The sequence below is a fragment of the Pezoporus wallicus genome, unplaced genomic scaffold (assembly GCF_028554395.1).
Source record: "Pezoporus wallicus isolate ANWC-B61680 ecotype Strahan unplaced genomic scaffold, APGP_CSIRO_Pwel_v1 contig_5485, whole genome shotgun sequence".
NCBI classification, from domain to species: domain Eukaryota; kingdom Metazoa; phylum Chordata; class Aves; order Psittaciformes; family Psittacidae; genus Pezoporus; species Pezoporus wallicus.
Window position 1 is genome coordinate 6,993,335 of NW_026641550.1, and position 20,133 is coordinate 7,013,467.

A 20,133-nucleotide genomic window follows, 5' to 3' on the forward strand; every position below is an offset into this window, starting at 1 on the left:
TCTGCCACAAACTTGTCAAACAAGCCTGGAAATATTCTTTGCCTGTCTTTGTTCCTCCAGCAATGACTCTGTCCTGAAGTTTTTAGGGCCCAGAAGAGAGGCCTCCTTCAAGTACTATTGACATAACTCAAGTGGTGATATTGATACTGAGTTTAGCAGGAAACACTGTACATCAATATGCAATTTAAAAAGTTGATCCATTACCTTTCTAGCCTTTGCATGGTCATGGCTAGTGTTTTGTTCAGTTCCTCTATCATCCGGCACCCTGAAGGGTGAATGGGCAACGTGCTGGACCCAGAAGGTAGATGCTGGCTGTGGCTGCCGTACTGGAGCTGGTGCTGGTGAGCTGCTAACTGGGATGGCAGGACAGTGTGATGGTGCTGGGTCAAAGGCTGCTGGGAGCTCTTCTGTGTGGAATAGGATGAGAGAGAGAGGTCTGGCCCCCCTAAAGGCATGCAAATCATGACTTTCTTTGGAGGTAGTGGAGGTGACAGTTTAACTGGCATACAAGGCAGTTTCACAGGAGCGCCAGGATCTAAAACAGAAGAAAGAGAGGCCCTGGTGTTAATTTTCATGTCAGTAAGACGGAGATCAGAGTATCTGCCTGGGCGAGCAGGTACTGATGTTGCTAGTCAACTCTGCATAGTGTGTGCTTAGTACGGTCTTCAGAAACAATACTGTTGTTTTGCAGCCCTTCTGAGTCTCACGAAAAACATCCCAGGGCTGTGCATGCCCCTTAATAAACACATTAAGCAATGCTTACCAAGGCTCGGCACACTTTGATGCTTTAAAGCCCTAATCCTCCAAAACAGCCATGTGAGGTAAGTGCAATTTATCCCACGCAACAGGAATGTAAGAAGAGGGGGAGCAATTCCATATCTGAAGTTACAGGATGACTCACCGCCATCAGTTCTGGAGCAAAAGCTGAGGAATTCCTGATGTTTCTCAGTCACTGCAGTGTAATTACTACAAGCCACGTTACTTACAGCTTTGCAATGTGCAAAACATCTTGTGCTAAAAATTACATTACAGGCATGAGAGAAAAGTAATAGTACTGAATATTAAACAGGAGTGGTTTGGAAAACAAATGGTACAGGAGGAGAAGATGATAAAGGGCAGAAGATTGTTAGATTAATGTATTCTTTTACAGAAAACTTGGCAGGCACTTTTCTCTGAAATCATGCACTGAATTTTAACTTTTTTAACTCTAGGCAAGTTCACTGAATCACATAGTTGTCCTGCCAGGCAAAGACTTTGCTGACTTCCACGACAAATCAATGAGAGGTCCACAAGTAAACCTCTCTGCCAAGACTCAACTGCACAATGGAGATTTTTGGAGACACACTGTGAAATATTTTCAGAAGGGAGGAAAAATAATGGGAGGGCTTGCAGTTACCAAGATGAGTGTGGGAAATGGTCACAATGCACACTAAACTGCAACTCACAGTTGTGAGTTTGTGTTTAGGAGGAAGTCCAGGCCATTTCCAGCCTGTATTACTGCAGACACTTGGCTCTGCAATGCAGCTCTGTGGGCAAGGTTTGTATGGCCTCTTGTTACTTCAGACCACTTTCCTTGTTGTAACATGGTAACTGAAGGGCCAGCATTTTCTTTTGACCCAAGAAAACTTGGTTGTAAGATGCTGCTCTCCAGGGTTATAGAAAATAGAATCCAAGTCTTTTCGCTTTCAATGTAATATCACATTCACTTGACGTGTTATCTCTTGAAGGCAAAAATTCTTCTGATCGGTCCACCAAGACAAAAATCAAACTCATGGGATTGCAGAAGCACAGGGCAGTGCCCTCTCCTCGAAAGCAGGCTGCCTTCTGTACCATAGGAAAAAAAAAGACTTCCAGGATTTTCCATTCAAGCGCAGGAAGATCTCCGAGCTTTACCAAGTTTTTTTTACAAACATGTTATCTGTGTATCTTTGTATCCTGCATAAAAGAATGCACATCTTCAATAAAAGGTAACAGAATGAGTAAAGAGTAAATTGCATACAGCCCTGAGAATAAGGCTCCTATGGGATTTGTCGTAGCAAAGTGTTTTTATACATTTGTGCTCCAGGCAATTTCACTTCCAGAGTTGGTTGTGAATTACAAAGACTACACTAAGACCTGCACTTCCATTTTGCAAAGTGCAGGTTTGGCTGTTGGCTTTAGATCCTTTTCTGCCGCATCTCAACTAAAATCTTCATCTGACAGTGCCTGCGACCAGACACCCCAGCACTCCACTGGACACCTGCCAAAAGCCTCATCCATTATTTTTAACGTAAGGCTTTATTCAGACTGACTGGGTCTCACCCAGGTTCTTGAGCCTGACTGAATATGGTCCTAATACCTAAACAGAACCTTGAAAAGGAACCAGAGGCATTAAATCTACTTATGTGCCCTTCACCTTCAGGAGAATTCTACTTGCCCGTTAAAGGAGAATGACTGCAATGGGTGGAGAGTTCGAACCATTTGCTTGGAAATGTAACAATATATCTTCACCGACACCAGTAACCAAGACCTTGTCCTGCCAGTTTTACTGTGTGGTCAGATCAGTGAATGTGCTGAACAAATGAGGCCCTGCTCAAATCCATGGGTTCCAGGCATACTGTTGGAAAACGCACTACCATCATCTGGAGTAAAGGAGGGAACAACATTGCCTGTGTGGAAGAGTGAGATGACTGCGTTTTACAGTTCTTTCCTCTGTTTACTTTAATTTCACAATGTATGTGATTTATGATCCAGGGGTGGAAACAAGTTGTTGTCTCCAGCATGGAATATCCATCAGACATGGACATCTGTAAATGAATGAGAAGCTGGACAGAGGAAATATGAACAAGGAATCTGCAATAACTGTCTTCTCAGTGGAACACTACCAGAGTCTTAAATCATTGCACAAAACACTCATGTGACAGAAAAAAAGCAAACTGTGTGAAGCCAGGTGTGCAAGGCTGATTAATCTCTTTTGTTGAAGTTCTTCATGCTCAAGAGAATAATGAGCAATTTTGCAAGATGTTGGTTCCCAGCAGGATTGTGACCACTCTGCACTGTGCATGGTTAAGTAATAACTATGCCAGAACTGACGAAAGAGATGTTACACATCAACCTTTCCACTGCTGATGACAATAAATTACTTACAATATAGTAGAGGATGCCAAAATATTTCATGCACTTCAGACCTTTGACATCAGGTCAGCTCACTAAAATCCTCAGATTATGTCCCAGCACAGCTACTGGAGAAAGAGGACATACTTGGGAATCCTGGGCTTGTGGCAGAGCTGGCTTTGTTTTGCTATCCTGCCAGTGGCAGAAGCGCTCTTTCTGGACTCCTTGTGATGCCAAACAGGAGCCACCAGCTACTAGGAAGGAGAAAAATAACAGCTCCAGCTGCACCCAGGACATACCCTTACAGCAAGGAGGCCAGCAGCCTCCTGGGTTGTATGAATAGAATCATAGCTAGGAGACTGAAGAATTATTCCCCTTTTATTCAGCACTTCTTCAACTGTATCCAGATCACTGTTGTGTCAAGCTTAGGAAAGACACCAAAAGACCAGAATGAGTTGAACAGAAGTTCACTGCAATGGTTGACAGCAGGAGCACCTGAGCTATAGGGAAAAGCTGAGGGACCGGGATTTGTTCAGCTTGGAGAAAAGATAGCTTATGGAGGTAAAACCTTACAGCAGCCCTGCGGTACCTTTGAGGAGGTTATCAATAAGGTGGAGCCAGGCTTCGCAGTAGCATATAGTGGGAGGAGGAGAGACAGTGGGCAAAAGCTGAAACAAAGGAGGTTTAAGACTGGATTATAAGGAAAATATTTCTCCCCATGAGAAGAGCCAAACAACTGAACAGATTTGCCTATGCAGGCTGTGTAGCTGGCATCCTTTGAGGTTTTCAAGACCCATCTGGACAAAGCCCTGAGCAACCTGGTCTGATCTCATAGCTGGCACTGCTTTGAGTAGGAAGACAGAGACTTGCTGAGGTTCCTTCCCATCTGTATGACCTCATACAGTGATCTTTACTGTACTACATACAACTACAAGTTGTATACACAACTTGTGATAAAGTTAATGAGTTACTGTTTAAATTGCAACCAAATAGTTAATTCTGTGAAGTAGTGTGCCAAAAAAAAAAGGCAAACCCCAGCGTGGCCTGTTGAGTGAGCTCCATGGTAGAAATGAGGTGATACTTGCTGGTAGAATTTGGACAAGTGCTTTTACATTTTCAGGTCTTCTCTCTGAATATCACTTGTGCCTGAACAGCTGGAGTCTCTTTAGTCTCTTTTCTTATTTCAATGAATTTTTGAACAGATTCATAATGACAAGTTAAAAACTGTTCTCAAAGATTTGCCATGCATCTCCTGCTGACTACAGCAAGATATGCAGCCATGTCTTCAGGGAAGATTTGAAAGAAATTCTTTGCTGTTCTTGTGCACCACATATGCATCCAAGGTTCAAGTTGAATTTGGAGAACACAAGCAAAAGATGCTTAGCCTAAAGGCTGAAAAGTACAGCTCTGCATGAATTCCTGTGCAGAGCCTTGAAGAGGGTTTCAAAGACAAGATTTCCTGATGCCTGCATGTGCTAGGTACTCTCCTCCAGGTAGCAGCATGCAGAGGAAACACAGAGAGAGCAACTGCATCTGGGTCCAACTTCCCATGAGAACTTCGGGGTGCTGGTGAAGGACAGCTGCTTTTGCTCTGCTGCTTCTCCCTCAAGCACATAGTGAAAGAGAATTGCCCTTTGACCCCACATGAATGTAACCTGTCTTCATGAATATAGCCTGCCAGAGCAGGCAGCAGTAGGTAACATCACAGAGGAGGAAACCTGTGGAAAATGTCTTGGGCTTAACTACAGAGGAGCCTTCTGAGACACATTTGACTGCTGCGTTATGAATACTGCAGAGAAAATTTATTGGATAAATTATAGTTATAAATATTTTTATAGTGCTGTAACTAGTAACCAGCTGTGTTGTGTCAATGCAGCAGGACAACAGGCATCCATGTTATCAAACCTCATCCTCGGCTTGTTTGCATTATCTGAAGTAACTTTTGGGGACTTGTAACGTTTCCTACCATGTTAAATGTTGGCCTCTAGTTATGAATCATTTCTTCATCTACAGAGATGTAACTAGAAAGCATAGTCTCAGAGCTAAAAATGTGCTATGCCTCTCCTCAAGATCTTGAATGAAGAAAGCAAAAGAATGCAAAATGTTTTTCAATGCTTACACATAACAGCCGAGTGGCCAGATATGACCAAAGCTACACGCTACTGTACTATTAGGCTAAATTTGGGCTCAAATACACTCAGGTGTTACTGAGATCCCATCTTAGTGGCACGTATTTTGTTCTCTGATGTTTTACAGGACTTTATGGGTTACTGGAAGTTCAGCTGTTTTAATGGAGAATATGTAATTAATTTCAGAAAACATTATCTGTGCTGGTGAGGAGTAACAGCTTAATGAATCAAGATCAAAAGGAACTTTACACCACTGGGGTGTGTTGTCTACCAGATCAGACATGACCAGTTTTCTTGTCACTTTTGGCCATTAGAGGCTTTATGATAATCTGGAGACCACCCCAGCAGTCCAATTAAATTTGGTTTCAGGTGATTTATTTCAGTTCCTCCTACATTTTCAATAAAAGGGGCTTTCAAGTGTTGTCTTAAATGCCTAGGTTCTGCATGTGGATACTGGAGAATGAAAGTGATGGAAGAAATTCTGTTCATGAACATTGTCTAATAATCTAAAAACCAGTAGAAAGCTCACCAGGAACTGACTAGCCAAAGGGCAGTGAAACAGTGCTATCAAAACAGTTACGGATCATGTTTTTCTCCTAGTGTTGCCTGTCTTCCAGAGCTGCGTGGGCACTTCCACACTCAGTGCTGGGATAGGGATGTTCTCTGTGGAGGCAGCATTATCAAGAGCATGGGAGATAGCGTGAGGCAAAGCATGGAGCATCTTCTGCAGCAGCAGTGGCACCACTCCCAGTGGCTGCTCTGTAGTCTGCTCTCGGCTCTGTCTCATCCCCGCAGTACCTCAGCCTTGAGAAAAAGCATGCCAAGGTTGTGTGATTTATATTCACTAGAAGCAATCTCTCTTCCCATCACCTTTAAGAGGGATTTTTTTTTCTTTTCATTCTCCCCAAAATTAAATGTGCTCTTACATGTTTATTTTAGGCCTGCTCTTTTACATGCATTTCTTATCAAGGGAAAAGCCGATCTTTTTCTTGGCACAGGCAGACAGATGTTTGAGATGGTTCACAAATTCTTTCAGAGGTAAGGAATGTTTCTTTTTCATATCCAAAACCTGTGTTGAGCTCTTTGCAAAAACCTGCAAGTCAGCCTTCATGCCTTTATTGAAGAACTTTGGGATAAGTTCACAGTAAGAGGGTGGTTAGGCTGACAGGAAGCCTTTCTTTCCTAAAGTTTTGTATTTAAAATATTTTTCTTTTCTTTTTTTTTTTTTTTCTGCTTACCACACCTGTAGTGTGGTCAGCATATTTTATGAGATATGTTTAAAACACATCCCAACTTAATATACATATGTACACATACATATATATCTGTACATAATTTCAGACAAAAGTTGAGGTGCTTCTGCATTCTCAGATGTGAACCTGAATTCCCAAGATCTCATCTCCCCTCACAGTCTTCTTGAGCAGACCTACCAGACCATTAAACCACTGTCACTCTGTATTTGCCATGCCCAACGTATCTTAATTTGTCCTTCAACCTTCTCACAAAATCTTCAGTAGAAAAATGGGTATGCAAAAAGAACAGAAAAGTCTTCATCTTAGATGTGAGAATTTAGATTTTACTTGTTTTCTCACACAAACTGAAGATGTCTCTGGAGTAATTCGTAAAAGAATAGCATTAATTCTGCTTCTCACCGATGAGGGTGCTTCATTAGGATTGATTGCTCATTTGCAAAGATAATACAAGGCTAAAATAATTACCAGCGGAGAACACAAGGCACTGAAACAACACAAATATCCTTTAGACCACCAAAGTAAATGGACCCTTAAGAAAAAGTTTAAAATTTATTTATAAGGCATATATAAATGAGGCTTTCAGTTCCACCAGGAACTGTCAGTTAAATTAGGGCCTTATAAGTAAACTTAAACCTCTGTTCTTTTCCCGTGAGGGTTCTGTATAGGCATGTATGAAAATGTGTCTATACGCACATGCAAGAATTTATTTAGGACTGGATGAGAGACCACTAAAGGCCACCAAAGTATAAGAAATCACAGTTCTGTTTCACTTTCATTGGAAAGTCATCACCATCAAGCAATTGACTTATGTGGATAGCTTGAACCTGATTCTACTTCATACAAAATTTCCAGTTGAAAAAGAAGCCCTTATCCTTTGATTCTTCTGCTCTCACTTACAAAAGAAAGGCTTATGAATGAAGGACATTTAGTACCTCAGCTTTTTCTTATGCTATTCCTTTTTCATTATTTCTTCCATGTTGGCCTCATTTCTGAGCAGCTTCTTGTAATTGGGACAGAGTGTTACGGAAGATCAAAGGAAGCTAGTTTTGTCCTCACCTGAAGCCATTGATACCGCTGCCTGGCTTTGCAGACTACAGAACTGCCCGTTCAGCTTGTAGTATAAGACAAATGTTAACCATTATGTGTAGATTTTGGAAAGCGAGAAAGTAGAGAGCTTTCACATAAAACAAACAAAACTATACAGAACAAAAATGTGTGGTCATCCAAACAGAAACATAAAGAGACTACGTAGAGATATGAGAGAAAACCAGAATATGCTCTTTCCTAACGAGATCTTTCCTGATATATATCTTAACCTGAATTAAATAGGTATTAACTGAAAAAGAAAAAAAAAATCTAGAATGTATTAAACTGGGGTGAGCACTTCTCACATCAGCTGTCAAAAGATCAGGGCAGCATTAACACGAGAAGACTGGCCCAATGAGAAGACCAGCAGCTGCTCCAGCAGAGAGATGCACCACATCTCATCTTGAACTAAGGATTTTGAGGTGCTACCTCCCAGGTGGCACATACAATTATGAATAAACTGTTCAAAATGTGCAGGCATGCATTTACGGAGCTTTTTTTTTGGTTGTGTAGATGCATCCATCCTTTGCTTCACTGGTCTAAATGAGACTGGAGAGAGGAAACCCACCAATTCTCCTTCCGCATGTACTTAAAGATTTGAATCCCAAAGAGCCTGGACACTTCTTAAAACATCTGGAACATGAAAAATGAGCCTTTCTTTTCTATTGTTGCTAGCTGCCATGCAGTGAGAAAAAGACTGCAGCATACACTGCGAGACTCCAGGGTCCTCATCTTTGGGAACTGAAACTGCCCATTATCATCACTGGTGGGAATGGAGTAGCCAGAGCAGGGGTGGAAACAGGGAGCAGTTAGGTAGGCAGTGTGAGCAGGGAGCAAAATGGCAAGAAGCCATGGGACAGAATAGCCTGTGTAAGGATCAGGAGCCAACTGAAGCACAAATATATGTAAAGATACAGGATGTGTGCAGGAGGACCTGCCCAGATGGCAGCTAAGGGGAGAAGAAAAGAGCAAAAGAAGAAAGGGAGAAAGCAAAACTCTCCCTTGCCCCTCAACTCTCATCACTTTTCTCATTAAAGGCATTTAAAGATATCATAGCATTTTCCTGATATTTCCTTTCCCCTCAAAGCACATCCTGCAATTTCTGTGTTCATGGTAAGTCTTGATGAATAGGAGTGAGAAGGGTTAGGAAATGTAGCACTGGTCTTAGGTAAATTACAGCTGAAAGGGGAAGGGCCCTGAAGCAACCTTGATGAAAATATAGTCTGAAGATGCTTCATGATCCCTGCCCTAGGTACAACATAAGATACATTACTAGTACACACAACAACGTGCAAACAGCATTACAGGAGGAGGCAGGACATAGAGAACCTTGTTGTAAGGACTGTTTTTTCCTGTGAGGGAAACAGGGGTGCTGAAGGTCCAGGAACACCTACTTACCAGTTAAGTGGCTGGCAATCCTGGCAATAGGTTTAGGAGGCAGGGCAGGGGGCTGTTTGAGGAGGGACAACTGTTTCACTGGGGTGTCCTCATGGTCTCCAGGGAAAGCAGCAGATTTTTTGGGGGGAAGTAGCAGGACTGGCTTAGCTGTAGGATCTTGGGACAGAAGGACGCTGGATTCATTGGATGTGGGGCTCTCTTCAGACACTGGAGGACACAACCACATCACAGACGCAACAACGTTACGAGCAAAGCAGTGGCAGATACAGCCATTGTAAGACAAGAAAAGCAGCGCAGCAAGGCAGGTTAAGAAAGACTAACAGATTTAACTCAAACATCATATAACACAGAAAGGAAGAGAAAAAGGAGAAAAAGAAAAAGAGGAACACACATCTACACAACAGCCAAATTTCCCATTACCTCTGGGACATATTCACACATCTTGAACGCAAATCAAGAGCCTTAAAATGTCATATCTCAGATGGTCTGTCACCACAGCTTGCTCAGGACCACTTATGTTAACAGGAGGTCTCTAAACTTATGCTATAAGTGTAAAAGCACCTCATGGGGCCTACTGCATTTCATATTCGTGCAAGGTCATGGCTGAACATTTCTACCAGTCACTTTTCCTTGCTCAACCTTGTCCACAACTCTCAGCATTAAGTGATGCAGAAAGAGGAACTAACCTAGATATATAGCATTGCTGTATCTCTACACAGGCTAGGGAAGACATGCAGACAGCCTCATCTAGGGTAGGGCTGTGTTAGCTACTGAAGGATGCATGCTGTGAACATCACCAACACCACACAGCAGCTAAAGTGCACGATGTTTTATCCTAGGGTTTAAAAATGCTGTCAGCCCTCTGGCACAGGTAAGATATAGCTGGAGAGTTAGAAATCTATTCTCAGATGTTCAGGTACTGAAAGTGCAGGGACTGTGCCTTACAACGAAGTTACTGTGTAGAAGTAGAGGTTACTTCCATACCAAGTCAGTTAAAATTTCTCATGAAGCATCCAGTGACAACCTGCATGTTGTCAACTCCTTTTCCACAGAAGACCTTTGTCTTCATTCAGGATTTCTCAGGGCTGGACACCAAATGTTAGAAGTCAAAAGCTTGTTACAAACAGCTTACAGTTATCTACATCATAATGTACACAAGATGTTACCTGTCCCATCCATGATCTCTGTGGTTGGGAGCACCTCGTATGAACAGGGTTCCCCTGGTGCTGGACCTGATTCCAGTTCTGCTAGGGCTGGCAGGGATACCTGGCTGGAGCTCAGAACTTGCCCGGAGCCCAAAGGCTGCCCATTCTCCAAAGCTCCTTCTTCATCCGGTATGGAAAGTTCCCCATCTGTTCATAGTTGGAGAAAAACAGAATGACAATGTAAGGCACATAAATGAGATAAGCAGAAATAATTAAAAATTAAATCTGCTATCTCCATTAGCTTGCTTGTTATTGAGGAAAGCGAGCTGAGATCTTACATGTATTCATATATTGGGTTTGCATTACAAAGTTTTGGTAGTGGGAGGGATACAAGGGTGGCTTATGTGAGAAGCTTCACCCATGTCCAACAGAGCCAAAGCCAGATGGCTGCAAGACAGACCTGCTGCTGGCCAAGCCTGAGCCCATCAGTAACAGTGGTAGCGTCTCAGGGATAATGTAGTTAAGAAGGGGAAAAGCTACTGTGCAGCAGCAATTGCCACTGCAGAGAGGAGTGAGAATATGTGAGAGAAACAGCTCTGCAGACACCAAGGTCAGTGATGAAAGAAGAGGACAAGGTGGTAAAGGTGCTGGAGCAGAGATACCACTTCAGCCCATGGTGAAGACTGTCCCCCTGAAGCCATGAAGGTACACAGTGGAGTAGATATCCACCTACAGCCCATGGAGGACGGCACGCTGGAGCAGGGGAAGAGCGTGAAGAATGTTCCCTGAGGAGGAAGGAGCGGCAGAGACATGTGATGAAATTACAGCAACACCCATTCCCTGTCCCGGAACTGCTGGGAGGGAGAGGGTGGAGAATTTGGGAGTAAAGTTAAGCCTGGTAAGAAGGGAGGGGTGGGAGGAACGTGTTTTTTTTAAGCTTTAGTTTTTATTACTCAGTATCCTACTCTGATTTGATCAGTAATAAATTGAATTGATTTCTTCCCCCAGCTGGAGTCTGTTTTGCCCATGATGGTAACTGGTGAGTGATCTCTCCCTCTTCTTATCTCAACCCACGGGCTTTTTCTTACTTCCTCTCCCCCTGTACACTTGAGGAGAGAGTGATAGAGCAGCTTCGGTGGGTACCTGGTCTCCAGCTCACCACAATACAGAAGACATAAGGATCAAAACAATATGATTTGTAGCTCAAAAATACAAGTTGTGCAGAGCAGTTCTGGAGATGTGCGTCTGTTCTGTCTACAAGTTTCACAGAAGTTGGACAGCATTCTACTTGCTTTAAGGAGTTATTAAGTTCTGGGAAAGATCTGCCAAATATCTGTGTTGATGCTTTGCTTACCCTGGATGGTCATTATGAACCATGGTCTAAACTAGATAGCCCCTGACCACCCTTCACCCATGGAGCCATGTAGTCCCATCCAGGACCGGAAAATCTGTTTTATCCCTGACTCTGTTGAAGCTGGGAAGTCAGGAATGAGAATGGGCTGGAACTGAAGCTAAGGAATTTCCTTAAAGAATACTAGCATACACAGGATATAATTCATAATAATTAAATGAAAACAACTAGAATTATTCTCTTCCCTTACACCAATTTTTATGCTATAAGGGACACAAGAAAATCACAGAAGTATGTTCCTATTTGACACACAAATATAAACATTACAGCTCCCAGCATCAAGATTTTAAGTGAGGGAGAGAATAATTTTTATAGCTGCCTTGTATAGGGTCTTGATACTGGGATATAGCAGATTTCATTTAGAAGGCCTATTTTTAAAGTGATTAATATCATTTAATTTATCTGAGCAAATTTTCTGCAACAGCAGCAGGTAGTTGCTTTCCTATCCAACACCACTTCACATTAGAAATAACAAAGAACACAAGTGAGGGTTCAGATCATTCTCTATGGTTTCAATCCATGTGATTTTTATCTCAGAACTTGTCATGCACAGCACTCTGGTACCTGGAGGCAATGACTACATGGATATCTCAATTACAGTTTTATAAAGGAAAGAGCTCAGCCCCTATGGTTATGAGCAGAAGCCTGAAAATATAACTGGAACGTGACCTGTAAGGCTAACAACCAGTAGGCAAAAAAAGGAGCCAATTTTTTCTATGCATTTAAATTATTTTTTAAGTCAAACTCAGGATTTCAGGAGTTCTGGTTCTTGATTTTTGGGCACCTCTGATTAGCCATATGACTGCCAATGTACTGAGCAGAGATATGTATCATTCAAGCAAGTGCACACTATCCCCTCACAGGGCTAAGATGAGAAAAACACTTTGAAAAACAATACTGAAAAGAGTAAAATAGCTGAAGTCTCATTTAGGTGTTATGACACAATTAACAAGTCTGAAAGTATGTTAGCTGATAAGTATTCAGAATTATGTTTCTGCCTTTTAAAGCTTCTCTACAGCGAGTGAAGGTGTTCTCTGCTTATTTTGGAATTATTAGAAATACCAAGGTCTTGACTTTGCTTTTGTTGGAGGCTTTTTGAAGACCTAGAGAGCTATTATGGTACACAATCACATCATACTAGACTGAAGCTCGACCCATGGCTTTCAAAGCAATCAACTGAGCTGGCTACAAGGTAGCAACATGAATCAGAACTGATGGTTTTGGCCAATTGGTTGCAGCACAGCCTCCTTCTAACTGCTGTGGTCATTCAATACAAGCCTGTTTATTTCCCTAGGCAGCAAAAATCAAACAACAGTTCAGCCAGTATTTAAGCTGAAGATTTTTTGACTTAGCTGTCTGGGTGGAAATGCTATGCATTCTGTGCTTGCACTGTCTCCCTTTTATAAACACACACCTTCACACGTTTGGGATAGAGGCTGCTTTTGTCTCAGTTACTTGGTTTCACGAAAGAGCATAATTGTTTCTTATGCAGAACAATTGCTTCCTGAATAGAAGGCAGTGGCTGTGTCTATCAATATTCATTAATTCAGAGCAGGACTAAATGTGACTATAACTGTGAGCAGGCAAAAAGCATGCATGATAAAACCACTAGCGTTTAGTTTTTGGAGGGATGTCTACATATTTTTAATGCAGTGGGATGCCTATCGTAACATGCTGAGTACCTTAAAAATCTTACTGTCTTGAGCGCACTTCGCGCTTCTCAAGGCATAATTTAAGAAGACAGCATTCAAACGATGGTTTACAGTTGCAAAAAAGAAAAATGTGAGATAAAATTTTGGCTTCTACCTTTTGTCATGATAACAAGCATGACAGTTCTCTGTACTGACAGCATGACCTCTTTTAATCTTACCTCCGAATATCTCTAAACTTCATTTAGATTCTAAAACTTGTCCTCGGATTTGAATGAAATCACCAGACATAATCATCAGAAATAATCATCACTGAAATATACACCCTAAGTCAGATCTTGCTTAAAAAGAGGTACATGGGAAGCTACATAAGTACAGAAAGCAGATCAAAGATGCAGATAAAATAATTCGCAGAGTGAAGAATATCATAGTGTGAATAAATCCTGGATCAGAGACATGCTTGACAACCAGATATAAAAGGCAAATTACTTATTTTTGAAGAACTAAAAGCTATTCTGGTTAGCTGACTTGAAAATTAAAAGAATCCTGGTACTGCAATTATGACATGGACGAATCAATTAGTCTTCAGGAACCAGCTGTGAGTTTAAAGTTAATTTTGCACAGTGCTAACCTATGTAATCTTTTCTTCTCACACTTGCAAAATCCTTTGCTGTGTTTCCACAGAGACTGCTGTTACTTAATGTAGAACGACTTCCTCTAATGCATGAGTTTTGGTAATGCTGGCTGAGTGTGAATCTGGACAACACCAGAGAGTATCTTGACCTCTGCAGCACCTGGAGTACACGAAGGCTGCTCTTCTGTTACGCAGGAGGCTCTGCACACCTGAAGTTGCTGAAGAAACAGGACCTCAGAGGAAACTCTCTGATGCAGGGGACTCTTTGATTCACCTTCATATATGAAAATAACAGCATGAGGAGAAGGCCCAGAAATGCACAGATGATATGTTCAAAACATGTGGCCCAAGCATGGTTTGTACTCCTGAACTCACTTGCCATTTCCACTTTTGCGTACTTAAAAACTGCCTGGTGTGAAGCAGCCTGCAGCGCATCACGCTGACTGACACAGACCAGTCCTTTTGTTGTTCTTTATGTCAGAGCTCCATGTATCCTCTCAATGTGTCTTTTCACTCGCAATACCTTGGAGTAGGGAACTCCTCGCATATCTGAAAAGTGCCATGCTCACGAGCTCCTTCCACAGACAAATGGCTATTGGAGGCAAAATGATGAGGATAGGAGAATTCAAAATCCACTTCGGGTTGTCTCTCCAGGCAAGCGAAACTACTTCTTGATGGGAAGGGCTAGGAAAGGCAGAGAAAAATTCATGTTCTTCTCTGCTGTGGCCATTATGGGCTAGGGAATGGAAAACTGAGTATTCGTGCCTGTGGTCCACACCTATCCAGGGGGCTGTCTCCTAGCCTCGGTGGCTACCTTAGCATGGTAGCTAGGATCAGTCTCTAAGCTGACCCTGATTTTGTGGATTCCTATGGAGTTTGAGACAGGTTGACATAGGGATGTCCTCCTTGCTTCTGGAGTTCAAAACCTTTCAACATATGATTTCACCGCCACACAAGTGGCTCTTCAGTGGCTGCCATGCCTTCCTCCTTGCTGCATTACCAAAACCAGTTCTTCAAACTTATAATCACACACTGACACAAAACTTGCCTTAGCACGTAAGTGCAACATGTTCAAATCCTGTTAGGATTCAGGTAACCTGAAATTTAGGTCTAAATCTGTAATTTTAATTAGGTAGGGAGTATAAAAATACAAAAGTGTAAAAGATGAAGACTGCCCATGTTTCCTTGAAGAACCATTGTGCCGTCATCTGTAAAACAAGCAATTGGTACTCACTCAGGCCATCTCATCTACATTCAGATATAAAAAGAGGTATCAAAATATTACAAGCAGATTCAATTTTTGACTGGCACCACATGACAGTTAGCAGTTCTAGAGACAGATGCTTCTGGGATGGTTACACCTTCATGTGAAAATCAAACCTGTTTTTCTATGTGTAGGAGCAATGGTATAGCAAAAATGTGAGTTATTCTGAATTCTGTGGTATGTTCCGCGTTGCAGGTGGAAGCTGTTTTTTTAACCTTTCAGCACTGCCTGCCCACAGACTATTAGAACAGCAGGTGCCTCATCAGACATTTCAACTTACTGTTTTTCCGAAAGTACACAGTAGTTAAAAACACTACAACCTTTGCCTACATTTTCAGAAGACTGAAGTCACAGAACCCTGGAAATGGAAGACGATAGAAACTGATTTGGTCATGAGTCTTGCCCTTGCCAAGAAAAGAGCTCTGCAGTTCAGTCTGGAGTGGTTTCACTTGACTTGAGTTAAAGCGTGGGGGTCACTGAAGTGATAAAAGCATTTCTTGTTCTCCAAATATAGCAGCTGGACTGCAGTGACTCTCCCATGTGTGAACACTGTGACTTGCTGTGCTCTGCTAACTTTCACCTGCTGGATGACACAAAGTCCTCTGAAAAGCCAGCAAATCCTGAAGCAAACAGGTCCGACGGTCATTTTAAATAGCAGGGAAGCAAACTAGCTCATTCTGGTTTTCTTCAACATAGAAGATACGGCAAAACCAATACAAAGCACACTGCAAGCTCCAGAATTTTTGTTCTTGGGTCAGTCTATCCATACTAAGTTTCCTTTTATCTGTATGGATTTTTTGAAGAAAGAAAAATGCAAAATCACTAACAGGTTAATTCTGCCTGCATCTTCCACCTCTTAGGGAGATAAAGAGATTTAATATTATTGCTACACCTAATGTCTGTGTAAGTTGTCTCTTGGCATGCAAGGCGCTACTATCATCAAATAAAGCCTTCTTCTATGAAATGTTAAAGTCTGCTATGTTTTCTTGAAAGATTAGAGATTATCTAACAAGAATTACAAGGAAAATGTTACTTTCATTTAAGGTTCACAGTGAGATATAATATCCTTTATTAGAATTACTCTCAGATTATTACACCATTGAAGGAAATATTGCTTTTGCTCTACACATCTTACTCATATCTTTTTATGATCAAAGCTACTCAATCACTGCTACTATTCTTCTGTATTATCACTTTCTTCTTTGCCCTACCTCTTTCTTTCAAGGAGGGGTACCAATTCTTAGCTTCCCATGTTTGCAACCAGCAGGAAATAACGTAGGATACTGAATAAGAAATCCAGCTGTTTTGCATTGTAATTTCCCTTTTAGTGGCACCTGACATTGAAAAAGTCTGATGTCTCTGCTTTTTGCATTGGAAATAGGAAGAAACAGCATGTGTTTCACTCCATCTTTTTCTGATATGAAAAGATGAAAAATTACTATAAAGAGGAATTAATTTCTTTTTCCAGACGAGGACCCCCAGACAGCTTAGCATCTGCTTCATAAGATGACACAGATTACAAACTACAGCATTATTTTATGAATGGAGAAAGCTGTAGAGCTTCAGTAGTGAAGCAGGCAAAATTTCCCTGAGTTTCAGCATGGAAAGCAGGGTAAGGCTGCACAGGAAAGATTTTTCCTGGGGATGCCTTTAGGTTTATGAAAGCAGCTACATGTGGGATGTGAGGCAGGGATGAAGGAGGTCACACCCTGGACAGAGGTGTGATGAATGAAGGCTGACTTCTGAGCTGGTCACGGCACTGAACAGGGTGCCTCTTACTGGGGCTGGAACACGGTGTGACAGCCTGGACCATGGCTCAATGGCCATGGGGATGCCTGCCTTATGGTTGTGTACCCAGTCTGTATGACACTCCAGAACACTGACAATCCAAAGCAGTGAGAAGGGCAAACCATTTGCCAGGAGTTGTCTCTACTGTGAAGTTGTCTCTAGGATGACTTCCAAGACAGCAGGTCATAGTGAGAGTACAGACAATGGTAGATCTAAACAATTAGAAACATCTAAAATATATAATGGGTAAAAAAATGTAAAATGTAATGACAAGTAGCACATTTCTTTGGTTTTGCAATGGTTTGTGGTTTTTTTTCACTAAAAAAAGATAAATGGTTTGGGTTAGTAAATTTTTAAATTCTCAATAAGCTAGACTAAAAAAGTAGGTAGCAGATTTAAATGTTCCAGACTTTATGAAGTATACCCTTCTCCTAAAATCTGTGAAAGTTTAAAACTTCTATTGACTTCCAACAGGTTTTGTACTCATATTGTTAAAGACTTTTAGACTTTGGATTAATGAGGTTTTAGAGTATAAGCGTAAATTCTACTGAAATTAAGAGGCAACTCTGGCATGTCTTTATATAATTTGCTGAATTAATTGCCTTAGTTATTGACAAAGGAAGAAGCAAAACAAATAACAGCTACAGGTAAAGACTGACACATATGTAATAGATGTCAAATACATGTTGCATTAGCGGTGTATAACAATGGTGTTTGCAAAACAATGGAGTTTTGCATAAATAATACATTACCAACTCAACAAATTAATTATCCTGAGCAAGGAATTATTATTATTATGTCTTCTGATCTGTCAAGGGAATGCACACCATTCTGTGCTCATCAGGATCCAAAACCTTTAAATGCTTCCCTTTTCCACAGTAGTTAATGCCAGGGTAACTCAACATGACATTGTAACATATGCAGGCACGGACCCACTCCATCTCCCTGCAGTCTGGTTTCCTCACTGTTTTGCATTGAGTGACTATCAACCATTGCTTTATATTTCTGATTTGTTTTCAGGTTTATTTGCTAGGTAACTATCACACGTATCCAGCGGAGAGGGCTAGACCACAGTGAAATCAAAAGAGATTTGAAAAAATTAGAGACCTTATTCTGCACTTCAGAACTGTGTCCCCAATTCCTAATGCTACAATAATTAATATCTGACTATAAAACTATATGGGATCTGATTTAATGCTGTGAAAAGAACAACACTTACCTTTATCAAAAATTTCTTTCAGCACTCCTCGTTTTATAAGCTCCTCTCTGCTTTGCCTCATTGACATTTTTCTTTCTAAAGCTGTAAGCAAAGGAGAAGGGTCATATAAATAGAAAAGAAGGGAAATGGCCATTTTAAAAGGCTCTATGCCTTTTAAGGCATTTGAAAAATGCTTTTTCTCCTTTTCAGGTCAGTGGCAAATTAGCATCTCAAAATAAAGACTACTGGCAGTCCAGAGAATCTGCCTGCAGCTGTAGCATGGCTGTTATTGACAGAAATGGCTACAGACTGACTGATCTGAGGGCATGTCTGCACTCCCATTGCTTAATTTTGACACGTGACCCAAGCATTTCTGAGAAGAATTAGAGACAGCAAAAGGAGAAAAAGGCAATTAGTGCAGAAGCTGGATAGGGAAAGGTAAGAAAAGACGCAACACAAAGGTTCACACCAATGGAAGACGTGGCCATTGGCTGTCCCCAGGTCACTGAAGATGACTGGCCTCTCTGCTGCCTTGAAGCCACACTTGTTTGCCACTAATTCCAGTCCGAGAAGATCAAGGAGCTTAGAACAGTGCAAAAAAAGAACTGTTTAATGGAGCCTTCTCCTCCCTGGAGGAGTGTTTTCCCCTAAAAACGTGTAAATGAGGGAAACTCCATGAGAGCCACTGCAATTTATAACAGGTATGAAAATTCCAAGTCCTGTACTGGCTGCTTGGAGACTGTCGTCACTGGGGTGACAAAATGACAGACAAGAATGTCATGTTTATTTAGTTCAGCAGTAATTAAAACAATGTCCAATTAACCAAAACACCACAAAGGACATGCATTAAGGCAAAGACCTGAAAGCCATCAAGCAAGGGGAGCAAGAAGTTATGTGCAGGACTGGCTGCAACTGCATGTGCTTTGCGAGAAACAAGCCTGTGCCTGCCAAAAGAGAGGCACAGTCAAGGGCGAATTGCTTCTGCCATATGCTCCCCTATTAGACCCAGCACAGATGTACACACACACAAATGAACCGGGACTTAGCATTGCCAGTCTGCCCAAGGCAGATTTAAAGCAAAAGAGGCTTTGAAACACTCTCTCCATCCCTAAAAACATGAGGGTATAACCTTTCCTGGCATTGCTGCATGTTGGCTGTTCCCACAGGGGCACGTATACTTGGCAAATTAGCTGTGCTTATAGTGACATACTGCACTCATTGCAACTTACTTGTTGTCAGATATTTATGGCTTATTATGAACAGGGCCAGCTCTGCTTCACTCTTTTCCATAGGATAAATTTAGGTTTCCCACTTTTGAGATCAGTTTTGATGATGTATTCTTCAGGACAGAGATGGCCAGTAGGTACAGTGAGTAGCTAATAAAAAGCCTGTCTCTGCTGACACACCCTATAAACTCTCTCCAATAGACCCTATAGACTTCTCTCCAATCTGCCTTTTCCCTGTGCTGAAGGCACCTTGTTCTAGTACAGTATTTCAAGCTTCTTCCTCTTTCTCCATAAGAATAGCTGCCCTCAAACCTTCCAAAAAAACCCCAGCCAAGCTAGACCTAACTCCCAAGCCTTCTCCCACTGAAGAGATTGTTAAACCCCTACCTGACTGCAAAAAGCAATTCGGCAGAACCCAACATCTTTTCCAATAGGCCTGAAAAAGTGACATTTTCTGTTAGCGTAAGCAGCAAATAACACCCAGTGTGTCTGAGCTTGTCCTTCAGTGGGAAATAAGTTGGGCGAAACAGCAGCAAAGCAGCAGTTTCTGTATATAGACAGTGGCTATGTTCACAAAATGAAAATACTGCTATTGCTGTACCTTTACCATGTACAGCTAAATTACAGATCCACATTTTACACACAAATTCACTGGTGCCCACCCGGGTTCACCGTCTTACCCTCCTGCTTCGTCAACAGCTGCCTGTGCAAGGCAGCGTCCATACTACTGACTTCAAGGCCAGGAAGTTCCACCACATTATTAAAGTAGTAGCAATTTTGTGAGTTGGAGTTGAGGCTTCTGGAGGATCAAGTGCTAAACAGGGCTACGAGGACCTTCTGAAGAAGTGCAGAAGTGCCT

General features: G+C 41.7%; 1 protein-coding gene across 9 annotated transcripts in view; it reads right to left on the bottom strand.

Moving 5' to 3' along the window:
• PHACTR1 (phosphatase and actin regulator 1) overlaps nucleotides 1-20,133 on the bottom strand; it is a 318,474-nt gene that overhangs the window by 55,352 nt on the left and 242,989 nt on the right. For 8 of the 9 annotated variants that reach the window (XM_057424312.1, XM_057424310.1, XM_057424311.1 and 5 more), the window contains 4 exons: nucleotides 18,070-18,150; nucleotides 10,126-10,311; nucleotides 8,960-9,166; nucleotides 205-535 (listed from right to left, as the gene is read on the bottom strand). In XM_057424312.1, coding sequence (XP_057280295.1) covers nucleotides 205-535; nucleotides 8,960-9,166; nucleotides 10,126-10,311; nucleotides 18,070-18,150 — 805 coding nt within the window. The remainder of the gene's footprint in view (nucleotides 1-204; nucleotides 536-8,959; nucleotides 9,167-10,125; nucleotides 10,312-18,069; nucleotides 18,151-20,133) is intronic. The other variant, XM_057424315.1, reaches the window with a different exon arrangement.